This window comes from Symphalangus syndactylus, chromosome 10 (assembly GCF_028878055.3).
Source record: "Symphalangus syndactylus isolate Jambi chromosome 10, NHGRI_mSymSyn1-v2.1_pri, whole genome shotgun sequence".
Lineage (NCBI taxonomy): Eukaryota > Metazoa > Chordata > Mammalia > Primates > Hylobatidae > Symphalangus > Symphalangus syndactylus.
In genome coordinates this window covers 102,656,524-102,677,724 of record NC_072432.2, presented here as the reverse complement: position 1 = coordinate 102,677,724, position 21,201 = coordinate 102,656,524, and the positions used below count along the sequence as shown (strand labels likewise).

At 38.2% G+C, this 21,201-nt stretch overlaps 1 protein-coding gene and 1 long non-coding RNA gene across 3 annotated transcripts in view; one reads left to right on the top strand and one right to left on the bottom strand.

Annotated features, from left to right (window-relative positions):
* PPP2R3A (protein phosphatase 2 regulatory subunit B''alpha) overlaps nt 1-21,201 on the top strand; it is a 221,423-nt gene that overhangs the window by 25,380 nt on the left and 174,842 nt on the right. For both annotated transcript variants that reach the window (XM_055295334.2, XM_055295333.2), the window contains exon 2: nt 10,560-13,000. In XM_055295334.2, coding sequence (XP_055151309.1) covers nt 11,006-13,000 — 1,995 coding nt within the window. In that variant the 5' untranslated portion in view covers nt 10,560-11,005. The remainder of the gene's footprint in view (nt 1-10,559; nt 13,001-21,201) is intronic.
* LOC129491273 (uncharacterized) lies at nt 1,295-21,078 on the bottom strand. The gene is made up of 2 exons (XR_008660495.2): nt 20,908-21,078; nt 1,295-1,692 (listed from the first exon to the last, which is right to left on the bottom strand). It is a non-coding gene; the product is annotated as an uncharacterized lncRNA (long non-coding RNA).

Sequence of the window (21,201 nt, the reverse complement as noted above, 5' to 3'; positions counted from 1 at the left end):
AATGCTACAAAGAGTAATAGTCCACAGTGCACATTTGATCTTGTCTCCTCCCACAGCCACAATTTGTAACCTCTCGGGGGCTTTCTGATGCTGTGTTGCCTTTGCCCCACTCCTTCAGCTTTGGCTCCTGGAAGCCTATCTTCAAACTTGACACTCCAATAATACCAAGTTCCTGCCAGCTCCCACACATCCCATGCTGCTTTCTGCTTTGCTCCCTCTTCTCACAGGACGTTTTCCCTTCAGCCAACTACACTACTCTATTCCAGGACTGGGTTTGGCAGATCCCCTCTCTGGTGTGTCTTCTTTTGCCTAAAGGTTATGTGTCCACTTTCCTGCCCACTCAGACTGTGAGCTGCTTGAGGCAAAACCATAGAGTTCATAGTTCTTTATGCTGAAGGGTACCTGGCCTGTAGTGGGACTCAAATGTTTATTAAACTGTGTTGTAAAATACATGTGTTCTTCTAAATTGTCTAAATGATTTTTACCTATAGAATGTTACCTGATTTTTATGTTCTCCTCCAAAATAAGAAAAATACTTAGAAAAGGAAATTGTGTGAACTAAAGTAATTTAAAATATAGCTAGACAGAGACAAAAACTATTGGTGATATTTTGGAGTATATAATAAAGAATTTTTTAAAATTAGAAAATGGTAAAAGTTTAACCCCAAATATTCATTTTGGAGATAGTTCTCAGAGAAATCAGTAGCTTTGCACATTACATGCATTAAATATTAATAGCCTATTAATCATACTTACCACATCAAATAATACAAAATAGTTCTCTGGTAAAATGTAGCCCTTTCTTAGTTCAAACCAAGAAAAAACAAATTTTGCTTTTCTCGTGTTCCCTAGACCCCAGAGCCATCTTTCATCCTGTTTTTCCTGAAGAAAAGATGAAATCTCTGTGAGGGAAGTGACTTGACCAAGTTACCCAGGTAGTCAGTGCAGAAGCTGAGACCAGGAGCTTCTGACTGTCCACCTGGTGCTTTTTCCCTTCAGCCACACATTTCCTGTTTCTCCACTGCGGTAAAAATAAAAGTAAGTTTGTAAGCGCTTCCTAATTCCCATATGTTCAAATCAGGTCCACTGCTGAATGTTTTTATATCACCCTTAGCCTCATTCAGACATTAGCCCTAAACCGAAAGCATTAAGTGTTCTTTCATACCCATGTATACAGTTTCTTTGAGCGTCAGAAAATCTTTTCTATAAGAGATGTTTTATTTTCTCAACTATATTAATTTTATTTATTTTATTTTTTAAATTTCTCAACTATTTTTGAAGTGGACACAACAAATAAAATATTCCAGGTCTCCTTTTTATTCCACAAATAGGCCTTACTGTACACTTTTGGTATTCTTTTAAACTGTTCTGTTGGAAGCAGTTTCCACACTGAGTCATCCACCCAAGATTGCCTATATTTTCCAGGCAAAGTAATAGTTTTATTATTTCTAAATGACTCATTACTTCTGAATCATTACACCTTGTGTACTCTGTTAAATAAAAAGTTTTCAAGACAATTTTCTACAGTTTTTTTCTGCTCTTAGTCTTCAAGTGATTCACCTAAGTGGCATGGACATTCAATTAACTCTGTCTTTTCTTTATGATTGATGTTGATCATTTCTTCTTGAACCCTCTCATCAGCTGAGTTAAGCAGTGGAATTTCTTTACCTCATACTCTGCTCCAGATGTTTCCTGAAGTGGAACAAATAAATAGCAACATAGTATGTGTAACACCGTTCTATAATTTCCATCATTGCATTAATGTTTAAGATTATATTAACTTCCCAAATTTCTCCATGAAATTAGGGAGAGACACCCCAAAAAATGTAGCTCTAATGTTTGCTGGGAGATGAATTCAGCTTCAGGCATGGATTTCAGTACACATTCAGGAGAAAATATTCCCCATGTAGTTAAATATACTTGGCAGTGAAGAGACCGGAGTTAAAGATAAATATTTGAGAGGAAGCACCAGATAAAGATTTTAAAGCCACAAAAGTGGACAAGATTTGAGCATACATAGGATGAGAAACGAGGCAAAGGACAAAACTCTGAGGAAGACTGGCACATAGGGGACAAAAGGAGAGATGCAAGGAAGGAGACAGTGAATTTTCAAAGGGCAGGTGGAGAACCAGCCAAATATGTCCCAGGAATCAAGCGAGGGAAGTGTTTCATTCTTTTCAACTATAAAACCATTGAAAATCCTTATGACCTTAGGATAGGCAAAGATCTTAAGGTAGTATATATAAATGTATTAACTATAAAAGAAAAAATGATTAATTGGATTGATGAAATTAATTTACAGGATTAAAACTGCCTACTCTTCAAAAGCCACTGCTAAGAAAATGGAAAGAGAAGCCACAGACTAGGAGATAATATCTGTATTTAAAATATATATATAATGAACTCTTAGAATTCAGTAATAAAAGATGACCCAAAAGATTCTGAATAGGCACTTCACAAAGGAAGATATGAATTTTTAATAAGCATATGAAAAAATACTCAACATCATTAGTCAGCAGGGAAATGCAAATTAAAGCCACAGTGGGATACCACTTCACACTCACTAAGATGGCTAAAATTCACAAGTATCAGAAAGGATGTGGAGCTACTAGAGCTCTCAAGTGCTGCTAAGGGTATAAAATGGTAGAACCACTTTGGAAAACAGTTTTGCAGGTTCTTATAAAGTTAAATGTACATTTATCATGACGCAGTAATTCCATTGCTAATTACCCAAAAGAAATGAACACATATCCACAAAAAGACTTTTACTTGATTAGTCATAATAGCTTTAAATCATAATAGCCCAAACTAGAAACAGCTCAAATGTCCATCAGCTGTATGAATATACCAGAATTTGTTTTATCTATTTGTTGAATAGCATCAGAACATTTGAATAGATAAAACAAATTCTGGTATATTCATACAGTGGACTACTACTCAGCAGTGTAAAGGAATGTACAATTGATAACATACAGTAAAATGGATAAATCTCAAAACTAAGTGCTAAATGAGAGAAGCCAGAGAGAAAAGTACATATGTAATTATGCTAATATGAAGATCTAGAACTGGTGAGACTTACCTACAGTAATAGAAATCAGATCAGTGGTTGTTGGATATTATGGGTAAGGGAAATTGAGAAAGGGCCTAGGGATAATTTTGTGGTGATAAAAATGTTCCGTCTTTTTTAAGGCAGTGGTTACATGGTTCTTGTCAAATCTCACTGGACTACACATTTAATATGTTTTTTATTGTATGTAAATTATCAAGTTGATTTCAAAATAACAGTGAAGCTCTAAAAAGCTGAAGGGAAGCTCTGTGTTTGTGGGCAGCATTTGTCAATTAGTGGGCTTCACTGTAAGGTGATCATGTAGCTGGATGAGATTTCTATTTCTCCAGAAAAAGATTCTTTAATCCACAGTGGAGACTAGGAGCTGGAGGTAGTAAGTCTGGTTTTTGGTGACCTCGGCCTCCTTTATTTTCAATCCTTTACCACCGTCTTTGTCTGATGCCCCTGATGTTGGTGCTTTTCTGTTTCAGTTTTTTCCTCCCAGCACATCAACTTTCTATCTTCATCAGGGTGAAAAAGGGATGATTTCTGAGTTTGTGGAGTGGGGGTAGGGAGACCTAACTATTCTCTTACAGACTTTCAAACAGTCCCCCTATGTTCAATCCTCTACCCTACTCCATTTTCTGTGGTACCTACTACCAACAAACCTTGGCTTTCTTTGGGTTGTGCAGGGTATGAATTGGTTTGCTTGTCATCAGTAAGCTAAGTCATTTACCATTCCTTCTCTTTTCTGTCTTCATCTGGAGTTACAGGTGTCTCCTAGGTTTCTGAAGATGGAGTTTGCATTCCTGTTTCTCATTCTTATTATTTGGAGGAGACCTTAAAACTGTGAAACCCATACTGCACATTTTCAACGTTACCAATACCAGACTCCTTATACCTCTCCAAACACACAAGCCTTTTTCTATCTTTGTGCCTTCATAGAATTCCTTTTTGCTTACAAGGCGCAGTCCAACCTGTTTTTTACCTGATAAGGCTCTTATCTTTCAAAAATCCAGTTCCTCTCCATCCTAACTTTTCTTATCTGCTGCTTCTAAACCTTTGTTTCACAGCAGATCTTCTGCATTAAGAATTGCCATATAGCAATTTATTGTGGAACTTTCCAGAGGCACTGGAAAGTACATGTTAGAGTAATCGTAATCTGCTTAAAGTGGTGGTAATAGTAAGTGCTTGATAAATATTTGTTGAATGAACTCTAAAGATGCATATGAAACACTTGCCCAGAAATTAGGAAAACAGACTCTGGCCCTTTGTGGAGATGAAAGGACCAGCAGAGACCAAAAGCCTGGGGGGTGGGGCTGGCAGCATGCCACAGACCTGAGGTGCATAAATATACACATTCAGAACAATTATGATTTCCCAAGTAGTCTGTTGTATTAGGGGTATAAAGCAGACTATAACAGATGTTTAGATTGAAATTTTTCTCATATTTTATCTAAGATTATAAAACTTATTATTTTATGTGCCATTAAGAAAGAAAAAACTATTGATTATGATAGAATGCTTATGATCTAGAACTTTTTTTACTTATTGAAAGAGTTCTATGAGACTTATGTTGACAGATTTTTTTTTTTTTTTTTTTTTTTTTTTTTTGAGATGAAATCTGGCTCTGTTGCCCACACTGGAGTGCAATGGCGGGATCTCGGCTCACTGCAGCCTTCGACTCACTGCAGCTTCTGCCTCCCGGGTTCCATTAATTCTCCTGCTTCAGCCTCCCAAGTTAGCTGGGATTACAGGCACGCACCACCATGCCCAGCTAATTTTTGTATTTTTAGTAGAGATGGGGTCTCACCATGTTGGCCAGGCTGATTGTGAACTCCTGACCTCAGGCAGTCTGCCCACCTTGGCCTCCCAAAGTGCTAGGATTATAGGCATGAGCCACTGCACCTGGCCTGATGGATGTTTTTAATTATGTATCACTCTTGTGCATATATAAATAAAATACAGTGGAAATAATTGGCTAAAATATTTCTAGAATTTCTTCCATTCAGATTCAGACTCTTTAAAATCACTTTTCAATTTAGAGCCACCTATGTTTATACTTTCTTTCTCTGCCATCCAGAGTGTTTGGTGATGACACATTTCTTAAAAGAGTGTTCTGCTATGATCTTTGGGATTTCTGCCAAGTCATTCTGCATGTTTTTTTACGATGGTGTTTTCTTGACCTTACTAGAATGTGTTCAATAAATGACAACCATGTCACAGTTCTGCCTGGCCAATAGGGATTTTAAGATGCTACCAACCATAAGATGTATTTCCATTTAAGTGATGTTAAAATGTCCAAAAAAATGTATTTTAGAATTGAAAAATACTGTAGCTCAATAATTAATGTGATTCTGGCACCAGAAACTTTCTCTTTGTTCCTATTATTTAAAGGCTGCTGCTTTGTAAAAATGTATTTATAACCAGACTTCTAAACTGCCATTTTTGTGAAAATTTTTAAGGTTTTCTTTTCTACTTTGAAGTTTTCTTATCTTCACATTTTTTTTGCTTAAAGTTAGCAGAGGCACTTTTATTTCTATCAACTTTTAAAAGAAGCCTGATGAAAAAATAGACCTTCTACATCTCAAATGATTTAATGAAGTGCCCACTAATATGCAGAGAGAAATATTTGTTAGTATTGCACAAACAGATGTCATCCTAGTGGACAATTTTTAGTAAATTGCTAAGAAACTTTTTCTCTCCTTTGCTCCTTCTTGATCAACATTATTTAATCAATAAACATATTACCTCATACTTCTTTTTGTATTCTGTTCTCTGTATTCTGGCCTTCATGAGAAGCCCTGGATCAATCTAGTCATTTGTACCATCTCTACTTCTACATCAGTCCTGCTCAATGTTTCAGGATCTATCCTTACTTTTGCCTGTTCCTAATCAGACACCTCCTTATTTTCATTAACATCTGTTTCAGATTTTCACTATCTTCCCAAATTTCTTAATACCTCTCCTGCCCCCTAAACTTTAATCAATAATTTTGCTTTCAGTTTCACTGAGAAAAATTGAAGCTGTCATGGAAAAAAAATTCCTTATATTTTTCTTCTTCCATTTATAAACTGGTTTCCCCCTGCCTTACTAGGAAAGGTATCCACCTTCCTCTGAGACTAATCCCCTCACCAGGGCTTTGGCTACTAGTTCCTGGGTCCTCAGAGCTTCTTCTGGATCTTTCCCTTCAACATGTACACAAGCTCAAATATCTTCTATCCTTTAAGAAAAAATTCATATCTCCATTCTCTTCTAGCTGCCGTTTTATAGCCCTCCTTTTCTTAGCAAAAAAACTAATCTAGTCTACCTACACCACTTTTTTTGACACCAAGTCCCTGAAATTGCATGTGATAAGAATACCAGCAACCTTCATATTGGCAAATCCAGTTTTTTGTTTTTCCTGGACCTCTTAGTAACATCCAGTGCTAGTGACCTCCATTTGGAAAGTCCCATCTTCAGCCTCCATAAAACTGCTTTCTCCTGGTTTTCTTGTTATCTTTTTCTCTTTCTTCTTAGACTCCCTCTAAGAATTCTGTTGCTCTTTTCAACCCAGAAATGTCATTGATCCTCAACTTTTCCTCATTCCAGAGCTCCTCTCACTTTATGCACTCACCCTGAGTAACTTCTCAGAGCTGCGTCTCCAACCCAGATCTTTCTGCTGACCTCCAGCTTTTTATGTTCACATTTCATTCAGTCATCACCACTTAGGTATTCCACAGGTACCTCCTCAAACAACACATTCAGAAAATAACTTTATCTGTCCTGTGGCCACCCCCCATAAAACAAAAACAAAAAGTCTGTCTTGGGATTAGCAAGACAAGTCTCCCAGTACTTAAGCCAGAAACCCAAGATTCCTCCCTGTCACTTTCCCCTCCTGCTGTTCTATGGATTCTTCCTCCTGGGCTAATCAGTGCCCTCCTCTTTGTTATTACTGTCACCTACTTAGTTTAGATTCTCATCACTTCTTGCGTAGATTATTATCATAACCTCCTAATCGATTTCTGGGTCTTCAGTCTGGTTCCTATCTATCCTCCACTCAGGTGCTACAGTGATCTTTCTATAACAAATTTCATCATGTTACTCTCTAGCCTAAAAGTCTTTGTTTTTCTCATAGCTTTCAGAATAAAGTTCAGACTCCTTAGTTTAGCATACAAAGGCCAACTGTGGTTGGCTTTTGCTGCTGCTGCTGCTCTCTTTTCCTACCCTCTTACTTGTCTCTATACGCCCCCCAGTGAAACTAGCTGGAACTACTTGTACTTCGGGACTCACTGTGCAGTGTTCTGCCTCTCTGCCTTCACATATGTGTTTCCCTCTATCTGGAGTATTCTTCCCTTCCTTTTTGTCTAAGTAGCTCTCATTGATCCTTCAAAATTATGTACCTACACCGCTATATTTCAGGAAGCTTTTCCTGACTCCTCAGTCTGATTCAGATGCTCCGTCTCAAAACAGACAAAGGACATGAAGAAAGGCTTCACAAGTAAACAATGACAAAATGTCTAATAGGTAAATGAGAAGATATTCAGACTTACCAGCAGTCAAGGAAATGAAGATTAAAACAATGTACTTCCATTTTTTTTCATCAATCAAATTACCAAAAATTTAAAGAGAGGAATCAGTCCAAGAAAACATGGAGAAACAGGCCCTCTTCTAGATTGGCCTTATGTATCTAATGACCTTTTTTGAAAAAGCATATGTACACACACACACACACACACACACACACACACATCTTTTGACTCAACATTTTACTATGTGGAATATATTATAAGCAAATAACTGAAGAGCTATGTAAAATATATGTAAAAGAATGTTTATCACTGCTTATTTGAAAACAAATAGTAAATAACCTAAATGTTCAGCAATAACAAATGGCAAAATTTATTTATATGATAGAATGTTATTCATTAAAATGATCTATGTCTATTTTGACCTGGAAGTACATTTATGAGATATTGTCAAACTAAGTTATAGTATGGTCCAGATTTTGTAAAAAATACGTACATTTATAAATTTTCAAAAGAGAAAGTTAAAGTATATCCATAAGAATATCAACAGTGTTTATTTGTGCTTGTGAATATTGTCCAACTTTTCTGAAGAGAACATTTATTAATTGTGGGAGCAAAATGGGAGAAACTTGGCCTCACTCCTGATAGCTGCTGTGCTTGCTTGCTTCTGTCTCTGCCCTCATTAAACATTGAGCACTCTGAAGACAACACTATATGTCATTTGGCATCATTCTCCCAGGGTCTGGCACAGAGTAGGAAATGTTTGATAAGGGAATTAGAGCAATAACAGCAATAACATTTATTGTGCATTTCCTGAGTCTTAGGTATTGTTGTAAGCATCTGACATGTGTTAACTTAATCTTCATGAGATGGGTATTATTGTTCTCTCCATTTTGCCGTTGAAACAGACTGACAAGGTTAACCACCTTATATTAGGCCGCACTGGCAGTATTGGGATTCAAAACCATGGAGTCTAGCTTTCTCTTAGACGCAGGATAGCATGGTGCTTCTGAGTTAGGTTGGATCTCTGATTGAAAATAGTGGATTAGACTCCATGTCTAAGATTCCATCTAGTTAACTGGGCATCAATTGAATTATGCTCTGAATAAAAAGGCAGAATTTGACACCCATGGGTCTGAAACAAATAGCAGGGAAAGTAATCTTTGATTCTTTGGCATTTCTTTTTTAACTCAAATGATTCTAGACTGTAAATTTCTCATTGATAGTTGGTGCCACCCCTTAAGGTTTGGTTTTCTGCTGTTGATGTCCTTTCAAAACATATTCAAAAGACCTAAATTTGTGATTCGTTCTTTTAAGTCTTGTCCCATCCCCTTTTTCTTTCTCAGCAAGATGACTCATGAAGAGTTCATCAGATTTTTATTTATTTACTTATTTTTAATTTTTTTTTTTTTTTCTGAGATGGAGTCTCGCTCTGTCACCCAGGCTGGAGTGCAGTGGCGTGATCTCGGCTCACTGCAACCTCTGCCTCCCGGGTTCAAGAAATTCTCCTGCCTCAGCCTCCCAAGTAGCTGGGACTACAGGCCATGTCATCTCCCACATTGTCCCCTTGCTTTCTCTGCTCCACCCACTTTGGTCTCTTTGCCATTCTTTTAGTGAATCACGCATGCCCCACTCTAGGGCCTTTGTACTTGCGGTTATTCTGCCCTGGAGGATTTACCTCATAATACCTCCTTGGCCTGCTTCCTCTAGTCTTTCAGGTCTCTGCTTTTCAGATGTCAGTGAGGTCTTCTCTGACAATCCTTCATAAAACAGCACCCTCCCAGCATTTCTAAACCCTTGCCCTGCATCATTTTTCTCCTCAACACATGCCACCATATGATAAGTTTATATGTTTAACTTGTATATTAGGTTTTTTCCCCTTGTTTTATTTCCTGCTCTATCCCTAGTGTATACAAAGAACCTGGTACACACAGTAGGTAGTCAGTATTTGTTAACTGAATAAATACATTGACAGAACCTTCTTGGAAAGCAACTACAGTATATTTTAAAAGCTGTTTCTTAAAAAGAGAATGATTAAGTAAATTCTGTCCACTTGATGCAGAGAGAGAGATATCCACATGGGGCAGAGTCTGGGAGATGGGATCAAGATCAGTAATGAAACTTGTTTTTTCTCTCAGTAGGCAAAAAGAAGATGATGGGAGAATAATTTCTAAGAGTAGAGGAAGTTTGAGACTCAAGAACAGGTACTAGGTATTGGTAGTCTTTGAGAAGACTAGGTTGATGGAAGCAAAAGGTTGGTGTGGGGACACAGTAGAAAATATGATTATAGATAGATAGGAACAGGTGTTGAGGGACTTAAAAGTGAGTCAAAAGAGGTAGACTTGCTGTGATCCATGAGGAGATCAGAAGTATGAATTCTTAAGCTGTGAGGGATGAAAATGCTGTGTAAATCTAAGCTTCTTAATATCATATAAGGTGGCAAGGAGCATGCAGTAAGAAATTCATCTCAGAGGCAGATGTGACAAGGCAGAGTTGAGGTAATATTACTCTAGGCAATAAGGAGTATAAGGTGTGATGGCTGGGCGCGGTGGCTCACGCCTGTAATCCCAGCACTTTGGGAGGCTGAGGCGGGCGGATCATGAGGTCAGGAGATTGAGACCATCCTGGCTAACAGAGTGAAACCCCGTCTCTACTAAAAATACAAAAAATTAGCCGGGAGAGGTGGCGGGCGCCTGTAGTCCCAGCTACTCCGGAGGCTGAGGCAGGAGAATGGCATGAACCCCGGGGTTGGAGCCTGCAGTGAGCCGAGATCGCGCCAAAGCACTCCAGCCTGGGCGACAGTGAGACTCTGCCTCAAAAAAAAAAAAAAAAAAAAAAGGTGTGATGAAACAAAGGCATGAGTTGAATATCAGCTGTAAGGGATATTGCAGATAATAAAGCTTGATGGTTAACTGCATATGCATATGGGATGCAAAGAAAGAGTAAATTAAAAGTTCCAGCATTTAAAAAAAATTTCCTTTTAATTATTTTCTTTTTTATTACAGGTTTCTCTGTCATTCACAGAAAAATGGATCATTTAAACCTTTGGAGGACTCAGTTATCACAATACTTCTCTACTACCAACTAAGCTTTATGATAGTAAATTTATGACAGCAAATTTCCATGTTATAGAACTGTTGAAGAACTAAAAGAGGATATTCTTTCATCAGAATAATTCTGCAGTATCATAATATTACTAAAAATTAAAAAGCACAATTACTAAATTATTAAATTCGCCAGTACGAGCACACATGTGCAGCAGCTACTGTATCCTGATAGTTACCAAATCTCAAATATAAATGGTTTCCCTTCATGGGAAAAGCCATTATATTTGGAAGAAACCACTGAACATTGTTATTAAATATATTTTAAGCTAACTGTCATGTAGGAGAATTTTCATGAAACAAGTTCTAGAAAGTTCCAAGTCCCACCAGTAAGTGGATTTGATATTATGGCAGCAACTTACAGACTTGTGGTTAGTACTGTGAACCATTACAGCAGCGTGGTGATAGACCGGCGTTTTGAACAAGCTATACATTATTGCACTGGAACCTGCCACACCTTCACACATGGAGTTGACTGCATTGTGGTACACCATAGTGTTTGTGCAGACCTCTTGCACATCCCTGTGTCTCAGTTCAAAGATGCAGATCTGAACTCTATGTTTCTACCCCATGAAAATGGGCTTTCTTCGGCTGAAGGAGACTATCCCCAACAGGCCTTCACAGGCATACCCAGGGTCAGGAGAGGATCTACATTTCAGAATACCTGCAACTTAAAGGACATTGCAGGAGAAGCAATCAGTTTTGCCAGTGGGAAAATAAAAGAATTTTCCCTTGAAAAACTCAAAAACTCTAACCATGGAGCTTACAGAAAGGGAAGGAAAGTTAAGTCTGACTCATTTAATAGGAGGTCAGTTGATTTGGACTTGCTTTGTGGCCATTACAACAATGATGGGAATGCCCCATCCTTTGGTTTACTGCGGAGTTCCTCAGTTGAGGAAAAACCTTTGTCTCATAGAAACTCACTTGATACGAACCTGACTTCCATGTTTCTTCAAAACTTTTCTGAAGAAGACTTGGTTACTCAGATTTTGGAAAAACATAAAATAGATAATTTTTCTTCTGGGACAGACATAAAGATGTGCTTGGACATCTTATTGAAATGCTCTGAGGATTTAAAAAAATGCACAGACATCATAAAACAATGCATAAAGAAAAAATCAGGGAGTAGCATCAATGAAGGAAGTGGTAATGATACAGTTTCTAGCTCTGAAACTGTCTATATGAACGTAATGACCAGGTTAGCATCCTATCTGAAAAAGTTACCATTTGAATTCATGCAGTCTGGGAATAATGAGGCTCTAGATTTAACAGAACTGATCAGTAATATGCCTAGCTTACAACTGACTCCCTTCTCCCCAGTGTTTGGCACTGAACAACCCCCTAAATATGAAGATGTTGTCCAGCTCTCAGCTTCTGACTCTGGACAATTTCAAACTATTGAATTGCAAGATGACAAGCCTAATTCTAGGAAGATGGACACTGTACAATCCATTCCAAACAACTCCACAAATTCCTTATATAACTTAGAGGTAAATGATCCTAGAATTCTAAAAGCTATCCAGGTCCAATCACAGTCATTAACCATGAACCCTTTAGAAAATGTTTCTTCTGATGACTTAATGGAAACTCTTTATATTGAAGAAGAGTCAGATGGAAAGAAAGCATTAGATAAAGGACAAAAGACAGAGAATGGACCTAGTAATGAGTTATTAAAGATAAATGAACACAGATCAGAATTTCCAGAACATGCTACTCATCTTAAAAAATGCCCCGCCCCAATGCAAAATGAAATTGGTAAAGTATTTGAGAAATCATTTGTTCATCTACCTAAGGAAGACTGTAAATCAAAAGTTTCTAAATTTGAAGAGGGAGACCAGAGAGATTTTACGAATTCCAGTAGCCAAGAAGAGATAGATAAATTGTTAATGGATTTGGAATCTTTTTCACAGAAGATGGAGACCTCTCTAAGAGAGCCACTTGCAAAGGGTAAAAACTCTAATTCTTTAAATAGTCACAGTCAGTTGACTGGTCAGACCCTTGTAGATCTTGAGCCTAAATCTAAAGTCTCTTCACCCGTAGAAAAAGTCTCACCTTCCTGTTTAACAAGGATTATTGAAACCAATGGACACAAAATAGAGGAAGAGGATCGAGCCCTCTTACTGCGAATCCTGGAAAGCATTGAAGACTTTGCTCAAGAACTAGTTGAATGCAAATCAAGCAGAGGGAGCCTATCACAAGAAAGGGAAATGATGCAAATTCTACAGGAAACCTTGACAACTTCCTCCCGGGCCAATTTATCAATCTGTAGAAGTTCTGTTGGTGATAAAGCCAAAGATACTACTTCAGCAGTTTTGATTCAGCAGACTCCAGAGGTGATCAAGGTAAGACCCAACAATTTTGAGTCCTAGGAACTCTTTAAAAAATGTTTAGTGTTTGAAAATTTTATAAAGAAAAACTTTTTTGTTAGCCATTTTTTGTTCTACTAAAGCTCTGCCCTACACTAGGAATGATCTCACTCAGCTCAGAGTCAGTAAAAAGCAAAGATTATATAAGATAGAGGAAAAAAAAAAAGCAAAGACTTTAGACTCAGACTGGTTTCTACTGCCTTCCCCATACCCTTCATCTTCTTCCCAGCTCTGTGACCAAAGAAAAATTACTTACCTTTAATATCCTCATCTTTATGGTGGAAATAATAAGGATCAAAATAACTCGTGTGAAACATAAACAAGGTTCCTTAACACAAAGTAGGCATTTAATATGTCGTCACCCTCCCCAGCCAACCAAGAGACCAGTTGTTACTGCATGCCTGTGTAGACCTGTGTAAGGTTAGTGTAGAGTACAAAAGGAGAGAAGACATGATTCTTAAAGAGTTTAAAATCCACTTGTAGAGACAAAACTGACAATGTCTGAAACAGTTCATGAGCATGTGAACACCATTCTGAAAGTATTGTCATAACAGTAGGCCTTCAAAGAAGATAAAGACTAAAGGGTAAGATTTGATTCTCCAGGCAACTGAAAATAAATATCAATCTAGAATCACAGAAGTATTTTCAAAAGTTTTTAATCCATCCCCCTACTGAAAGCACTGCTTTTGAATACTCCCAGAAAGGTAGTTGTCTTCCCATTTTATTTACATATGTGTGTCGTAGCGCAACAAGATTATTCCTTGTTCATTTTATAAGTCCAACATGGGTTAGCAAGAGGCTCTGCTCTACTTCACTCAAGGACCCAGTCTGATGGAGGCTCCATGTTCTTACTGCTGCCCATTGACCCATCTGGAATATGTGGCTTTTGAGTTCACTGAAGGAAGGGAACAAAGGGGTGATGCTTTTAACTGCCTTGTCCCAAACTTGGACACACTTCATTTTTGTTCACAGTCCAGTGATTCCCAACCTAAAATCTGAGAAACATAGCAAAGCACATGGAATATTTAAGCACTGCCCCTACCACATGAATGAGCTATATGTATCAACATGTATGAATTCAGACATAAAGCCAAATCGACAAAAGCAAGTTGTAAAATAAGGATATGAATCATTTTGAGATACATATCTCAAACTGTGACAGTTTTACAAAAAGTATGAAGAAATACATGGATACACAAAATCCAGTGTTAATGGTTAATCCTGGAGGAAGGGAAATGCAACTGAGGAAGGGTGTACAGGGGGCCTGAATAATATTAGTCATATTTTACTTCATAATCTGGGTAGTAGATCCATAAGTATTTTGTCATGTTATTCTTTATGCTTTTTTATATTCTTAAATATTACATAGTAATTTTTTTAAAAACTAATTGGATATTTGAGATGCCATTTATGTGGCCAAATTAAAATACAAGTTACATATTAGGCTTCTCATTACAACTTTCATTTCAGCAGGGGAACAAATGCATATTGTCATCAGATGAATCTTTCTTTCCCTGGTACATGTTGAGCATCCAAAATCCAAAGTGCTCCTAAATTTGTAACTTTTTGGGCAACAACATGATGCCACAAGTGGAAAATTCTGCACCTGACCTTGTGACGGGTCACAGTCAAAACGCTATCAAAACCTTGTTTCACATACAAAATTCTTTAAAATACTGTGTAAAATTATCTTCAAGCTGTGTGTATATATGAAACAAATAAATTTTATGTTTAGACTTGGGCCCCATCCCCAAGGTATCTCATTATGTGTATGCAGATATTCCAGAATCCAAAAAAATTCTAAATCTGAAACACTTCTAGTGCTGAGCATTTTGAATAAGGGATACTCAATCTGTATGTTTTGTGGCTGCTATTCTTCTGTGGACTTTTTTAGTTACTAGCAACACTAAAGTTTAAAACAATACATACTTAATAAGGTTACTGAGTGATTATTTGGGTCTAAATATTGCAGATGTTCCCTGAGCATTTCTGTGAAATTACTTTATGTAAATCTCCTCATTTGTTGGTTCACAGGTGGTAATATCTTTAGTTTTGGGTCAACACTAGGGGAGAAACTTGGAATTAATCACAAAAGTGAGAAAAATCCCTTCACATGGTTTTTTTCCCACATGACACATTGCAATACACAGGCAATACTGATGTGCGTAGTAGTTTATTATAAAGGAAAGAAAATACCTACATGGCAACTTCAAAATGATGATAATGTCATAAGAGCGACCAGTTATCGTGAACTAAGGCATACTAAGACATTTAAAGGTATTATCTCACTGTTTTCCCTCACAATAACCCATCTGCCCATTGAAGAAACATCTGCTTTCTCTGATGACCTATTTCAATGTCTTAAAACCATTATAACCAGAAACTCTCACTGTGATACGGTGTTTTGAATTTTACTCAACCCTCTTCCCCCATTATCTTCTGTGACAAAAAGGAGACAAATTCTCTAAAAAGAGATGGACTGCATAAAGTAGAAAATGTCTGAGCATCACCTGTCCTGTGTCCCTGGCTAACACCTCATGAGTGGGTTCCCCATGACCCCCAGTCTAGGTACAGCTACCTTAAAATGCCACACTGGGCTGTAAATGTGCTTCCCAGTTTTTTGACAAGTAATGGACTGAAATCAAAATCTTATTAAAAGATTATCTCCTGCCATTCTTTTAAATAAGTTTCAATATCACAGAATATAATAAAATTTGATGAGATTTCTTCTTGATAAAAGTTGGAAAAGTAATTAATGAAAAGCTAATTCAAAGAGACAGGTAATATAAAATGTTTAATTCAGGAAGATGCAAGAAGACAAGCCATTCTTCCTTGACTCAGTTGCCTTCCTACTTGTCTTTTTTAAATCTTTTTTTCTTATGAAAAAATTTAAGTGAGGAATTGGCAAACATTTCTGTGAAGAGCAAGATAGTAAATATTTTAGGCTTTATGGGTCAGAGTCTCTGTCATGTAGTCTTATTTGCCCTTTACAAGACAAACCAACAAACAAACAACCCAATGCTTTAAAAATGTAAACCATTCTTAGCTCCAAGACTTAGAAAAACAGGCAATGGGCCAGATTTGGTCCATGGACTGAAGTTTGTCAACCCATTTTAAGCAAATGGAAAAGTATGGTGAATGATATAAAAGCGCTGTTATCACCCACCGCTTAGCTTTGTCAAATCTTAACATTTTACAGTTTGCTTCAAATCTTCTCCAAATACCTTTTGTCCCAGGGGAATTCAGCAAGAGACTAAATAGATATATCATGAATCCATTATTTCTCTCAAACCTAAGCTCTGTGATAGTTTTATCTTGATGATCAAGGGCAACAAAAATTGTTCTAACAGAACTTTCCTTCCTAGAGAATATAAAGGGAAATTTCAGACTGCTCTGCTTATATTATTATGAAGTCCAAGTTAGTAGAATACCAGTCCTTCAGGTGGTAACCTTTTCCCATCGGTTTTCTGGAGTTTGAAGTCAGAATTTAAGCAGGCAGTCTACCTGACAACCTAATTCACATCTGATCTTCTCTTTTTCCATTCAGCCTCCAAAAATGTTATCTCAAGCTCTCAAATGTACCCAAGGTAAAAATGAAATAGTAAAATAAGAATATGGAAGGAGATGTGTGAATCTCTCTTAAGTTTCCACATCTGGGCTACTAGCCTCTGTTGGCCTTTATTTAGCATTAAATAGCTATTTGTTGAATGAATAAATGAATAAGTGGATGAATAACCAAGTGAGGGGATTTTCACTTTCCTGCTTTGTCGCCTTCTCAAATGAAAACTGCTTCCTTGCCTGAGGGCCATCGCTTTCCCTGTTTTTTGCTTCTCAAGGATGGGTACAAGAGGACCTGACATCAGGGTGCCCTTCTCAGACTTCAGGGTAGTGCCTCAGCAAGACTCAAGTATCTTACCTAGACCTCTAAGTCTTTTAATTCCTCTAGCCTTTAACACCTAAAAAACGACAGCACCCTAGGAAGGGTCCGGTCACCTTTCCTGGCAAGAGGGGAAGATATCATGAGAGTGTAGATTGTTTTACTTTATTGCGGGGCAGAAACCCCTTGATAATATGCTGTAGCCATTTCAAGGAGAGGGTGCTTTCTCGATCACCATTGTTCCCACAGGCTTTCTTACACTACACTATATACGAGCTCTTTGTTTAAATTTTGAAAATTTTGTAACAATTTATTTTCTCTTTAAGGAATACCTATATATTCATTGTCCTTTTGCCCATTGTTAGAACTTGCCATCTTCCTCCCCATGGATTTGGGTTGGAAAAGGATATTTCTGGCCATTTAATTTTAGTACAATTGTTTGTTTTTTATTCATTTTTGGATGCCCGAGAGAGAAATCTTTGCAGGTGAGCATGATTTCTGTTGTTACTAGAACTCACTTTGCTTTCTTCTAACGCTGAGCAGGAATTTGTATTTGAGATTTCATTCCAGAGGAAATAAAGGACCTTCCTAGGTTAATGATCTAACATTTAGGTTTCCTCAGTGTTTAGATAGTATAGTTTATAGTTTTGTATGCATATTTGAATGCAGAATAATTAGGAAAATAAATTTAACATTTTAGCAAAGCACATTTTAGGAACTTTGTTAAACGTTCCTTCTGGAGCATTAATAAACACTTTTCTCTCTTTACTTTCTAGGTTTATATCCATGCCTTCATTAACATTAGCCAGTCATGTCACTAAGGGAAAATGTTTCTTCCCTAGCTTTATAGGTGCCCATGGTGCCTGGATTCAGTGCTGGGAATGCTTAAGTAGAAATCAAGACACTTAGCAATACAATAGGAAACTATTCTCTCCTCTCAGTTACCACCAAGCAGATTAATAAAAGTAAACAGATCTGCCTGGTGGCAAATAGGAATTTGTGGAATGAACCCAACCTGAATATCCCCCTCCACCTTTGGTGGCTTCTGATGTCAGGTACCTTTGCATTAATACCTGCATTCTTTCTGATTAACATCAGGTATCTCAAATATGTCCCCACCTATGTTCACAAAAGCCTGGTAGGTACATATGTACTGATGTAGAAAGGTCCAGATAAAGTTAAAAATGTAAATTGCAAGACGTACCATTATGATCCCTTTTTGTTATTAATATATTTTTATGCACACAGAAAGTTTGGGGTACATATGCTCAATATTATTCATGTTCCTCCAGAAGTAGAAAGTGAATCTCATATCCAGGTGTTGCAGATAAGTATGCCCTCTCCCAGCCTCCACTTCACCCTTGGCAGGAGTGAAGAGGAGCTCCCAGAACTCAGCTTGCTGCATTAAGCCCATAGGCCTGTCCAACCCTCACAGCCTCACCACCACTCTCTGACTTAAGGTCATCGGAACTAATCTGTCTAATATGCCCTTCATCCCTGTTTACATTAGTCATCACCAGAAGTCCAGGAATCCAGATCACTCCCCATCCCCCACCCCACTTTCCTCCTCACTCTGCTCTTATATATCTCCTAAGTCCACTTCCAACCCTCCCAACTCCTGAAATCGTTTCACCATGTCCTCTTGCACGCTGAATTCATGATCGTTCACCAGCAAAGTTTCCTATGTCATATCTCTTCTCTAAACATTTCCCTTCCTATTATAACTTAAACTTGTCTCCTCCTAAGGATACTGTAGCCAGTGAAATGGTAGCTCTATTCTTTCTCATTCCCACCCCCTATCCCACTGGGCCTGGAGGAGGCAGTAAGGGTTCTTGCAGTTCATTGCTGCTCTAGACTATTCTCCTGGCCACCTCCCTGAAACCAGCCTTGCCCCAACTTTGAACTAATATCATTAGACTCTGCTATCCACTACCTTTTCTGATTGTAGTCATCTACCAACCCAAGTCACTTATTTCTTGAAGGTTTTCTCTCCTGGCTTTATGACACACTTTTCAATATTACTCTTGCCACTGTTCGAGTGTTTGATAGATAAGGTATCCAATACAGGAGCTTCTCAATTCCTTGGTCTCCTCTAATGAGTCTGTTCTCTGCCCTTCTTCGTTCATTTTCTGGCCTTATGTTTATGTCAGTGGTTTTAAGAGTATAGTTCCCAACTAATAGTGTTAGCATTACCTGGGCACTTGATAGAAATGCATATTCTCATACCCCGACCCAGACCTAGTAAATCAGAAACTCTGGGGGTAGGGCTTACCACTTTTTGGTTTAACAAGCCCTCCGGGTGATTCTGATGCATGATTATGCTTGAGAACCACTGCCATAATTCGTCACTAAAATCATTCCCTTGGATATACTCTCAGGTTCCTTGTCATCCCCTCATTTCATGGTACCCACCTGGAACAGCTCCAGCTCAGATTAAATCGTGTTCTCTGTCTACGCTGAGCTTTTATTTGTGCAGCTGAACTTGGCTACAGAAGATCACACAACCATGCTGAGTGGTCTTGCTTTAAATTCATGACCACCAACCTCCAGTGGATCTTTAGTACTGTGTGGCAGTCCTGCTGTGTTTCCCTAGTCCATTCACTTTCCACTCTGCAGATGCCTTCTTCCCTGTCCTCTAACCTCCAGCATCTTTCCCGTCCTCACCCTCAGCTAATAATCTTGTTTCCTGTTTTACTGAGAAAACTAAAGCAATCAGAAGAGACCTTTATCCATCTCCTACCCATATCAGTACTAAATATCTTCTCTCTTTCCTTCTATTTCTATTATTTCTATACATTAACCATCCAAGCTCCTATCTTTTTTTTTTTTTTTTTTTTTTGAGGTGGAGTTGCACTCTGTCACCCAGGCTGGAGTGCAGTGGTGTGATCTCGGCTCACTGCAACCTCTGCCTCCTGCGATTCTCCTGCCTTAGCCTCCTGAGCAGCTGGGACTACAGGCGCATGCCACCACGCTCAGCTAATTTTTGTATTTTTAGTAGAGACAGAGTTTCACCATGTTGGTCAGGCTGGTCTTGAACTCCTGACCTCGTGATCCGCCCACCGCGGCCTCCCAGAGTGCTGGGATTACAGGCGTGAGCAACCGCGCCCATCCCCAAACTCCTATCTAAGGCCAGGCCTACACTGGGGCTTTATTAATAGATACCATCCCCTCCCATCAACTCACAAACACTCCTGCAGAGACTGACCCATTTCTCCCCTGCAGTCATCAGTTTTTCTCCTCTGCTCAATCACTCCTTCAGCAGATAAACATGCTGCAATTCTCCCAGCTTTAAAACAAAACAGACCCCTAGTGCTCCAACATACCATTTGAGTTAACACTCATTTGTCTGCTCTTCTTCACTCCAGGGCTCTTTGAAAGAGCTGTTATTATTGTTTCCAGTTCCTCCTCTAGCCCTCCTCTTTCTAAATATACCAGACATAATCCAATTTGCTATTCCCTCTTCCTACAACACCCCCTCCCCATACCTGCATGACTCACTCCATCGCCACATCTGTCTTTTTAAAAATATCACTTCACTGAGGCCTTTTTGCCCTAAAAATTGCATGCACACATGCAATCTTTGGTATTCCCTTTCCCCCTCTACTGTCTTTTTTCCCCTAACATTTACCACCCCCGATATATTATTTCAATTACTGTTTCTTTTTCTCCGATGACTCCTACCACTAGAATGAAACCTCTATGAGAACAGGGAATTTTATCTGTTACATTCCCTGCTTTATCCCTGGTAGCTGGCACTCAGTTGGTGCTCAGTTGATATTTATAATTGTCACTTTGTATAGGGACTTTTGTTTCTATGTTATATTTCTGTAGTATTTAAATTTTTCGTTACAACCAACCTTATCCTTTTGTAAGAAGAAAAAAATAATAAAGGTAATTTTTCTAAATTCTCTTAGATACCCTAAGAGATTCCACTATTTTAGCCAGGCTTGAGCCCCTGAAACCAGGCTTCCCAATATGATCATCTTCAGAAATTGAATAAAATTACCTGTGTAAACTGATCACTTCAGAAGCTCTATTATACCATATCTTGCAGTCTACCTCCTTCATAAGAACTAAGAATTACATAGAGATCTTTGAATCAGAGTCATCTCCCTTGAGATTGCCAGCAAACTGTAACTAATCTAGACTAGGTCTGAGGGGTTATTCTGTTATCCCTTCTCATGAATCTACTTTTGGAGACCACAGTTAAGGTGTTTACCCTGGGAGGTGCTTTGGTATCCAAGAGACGTATTTGTCGTACTTCCAGCATAATGCTCATTGTCACCAGGGTCCTTGACTA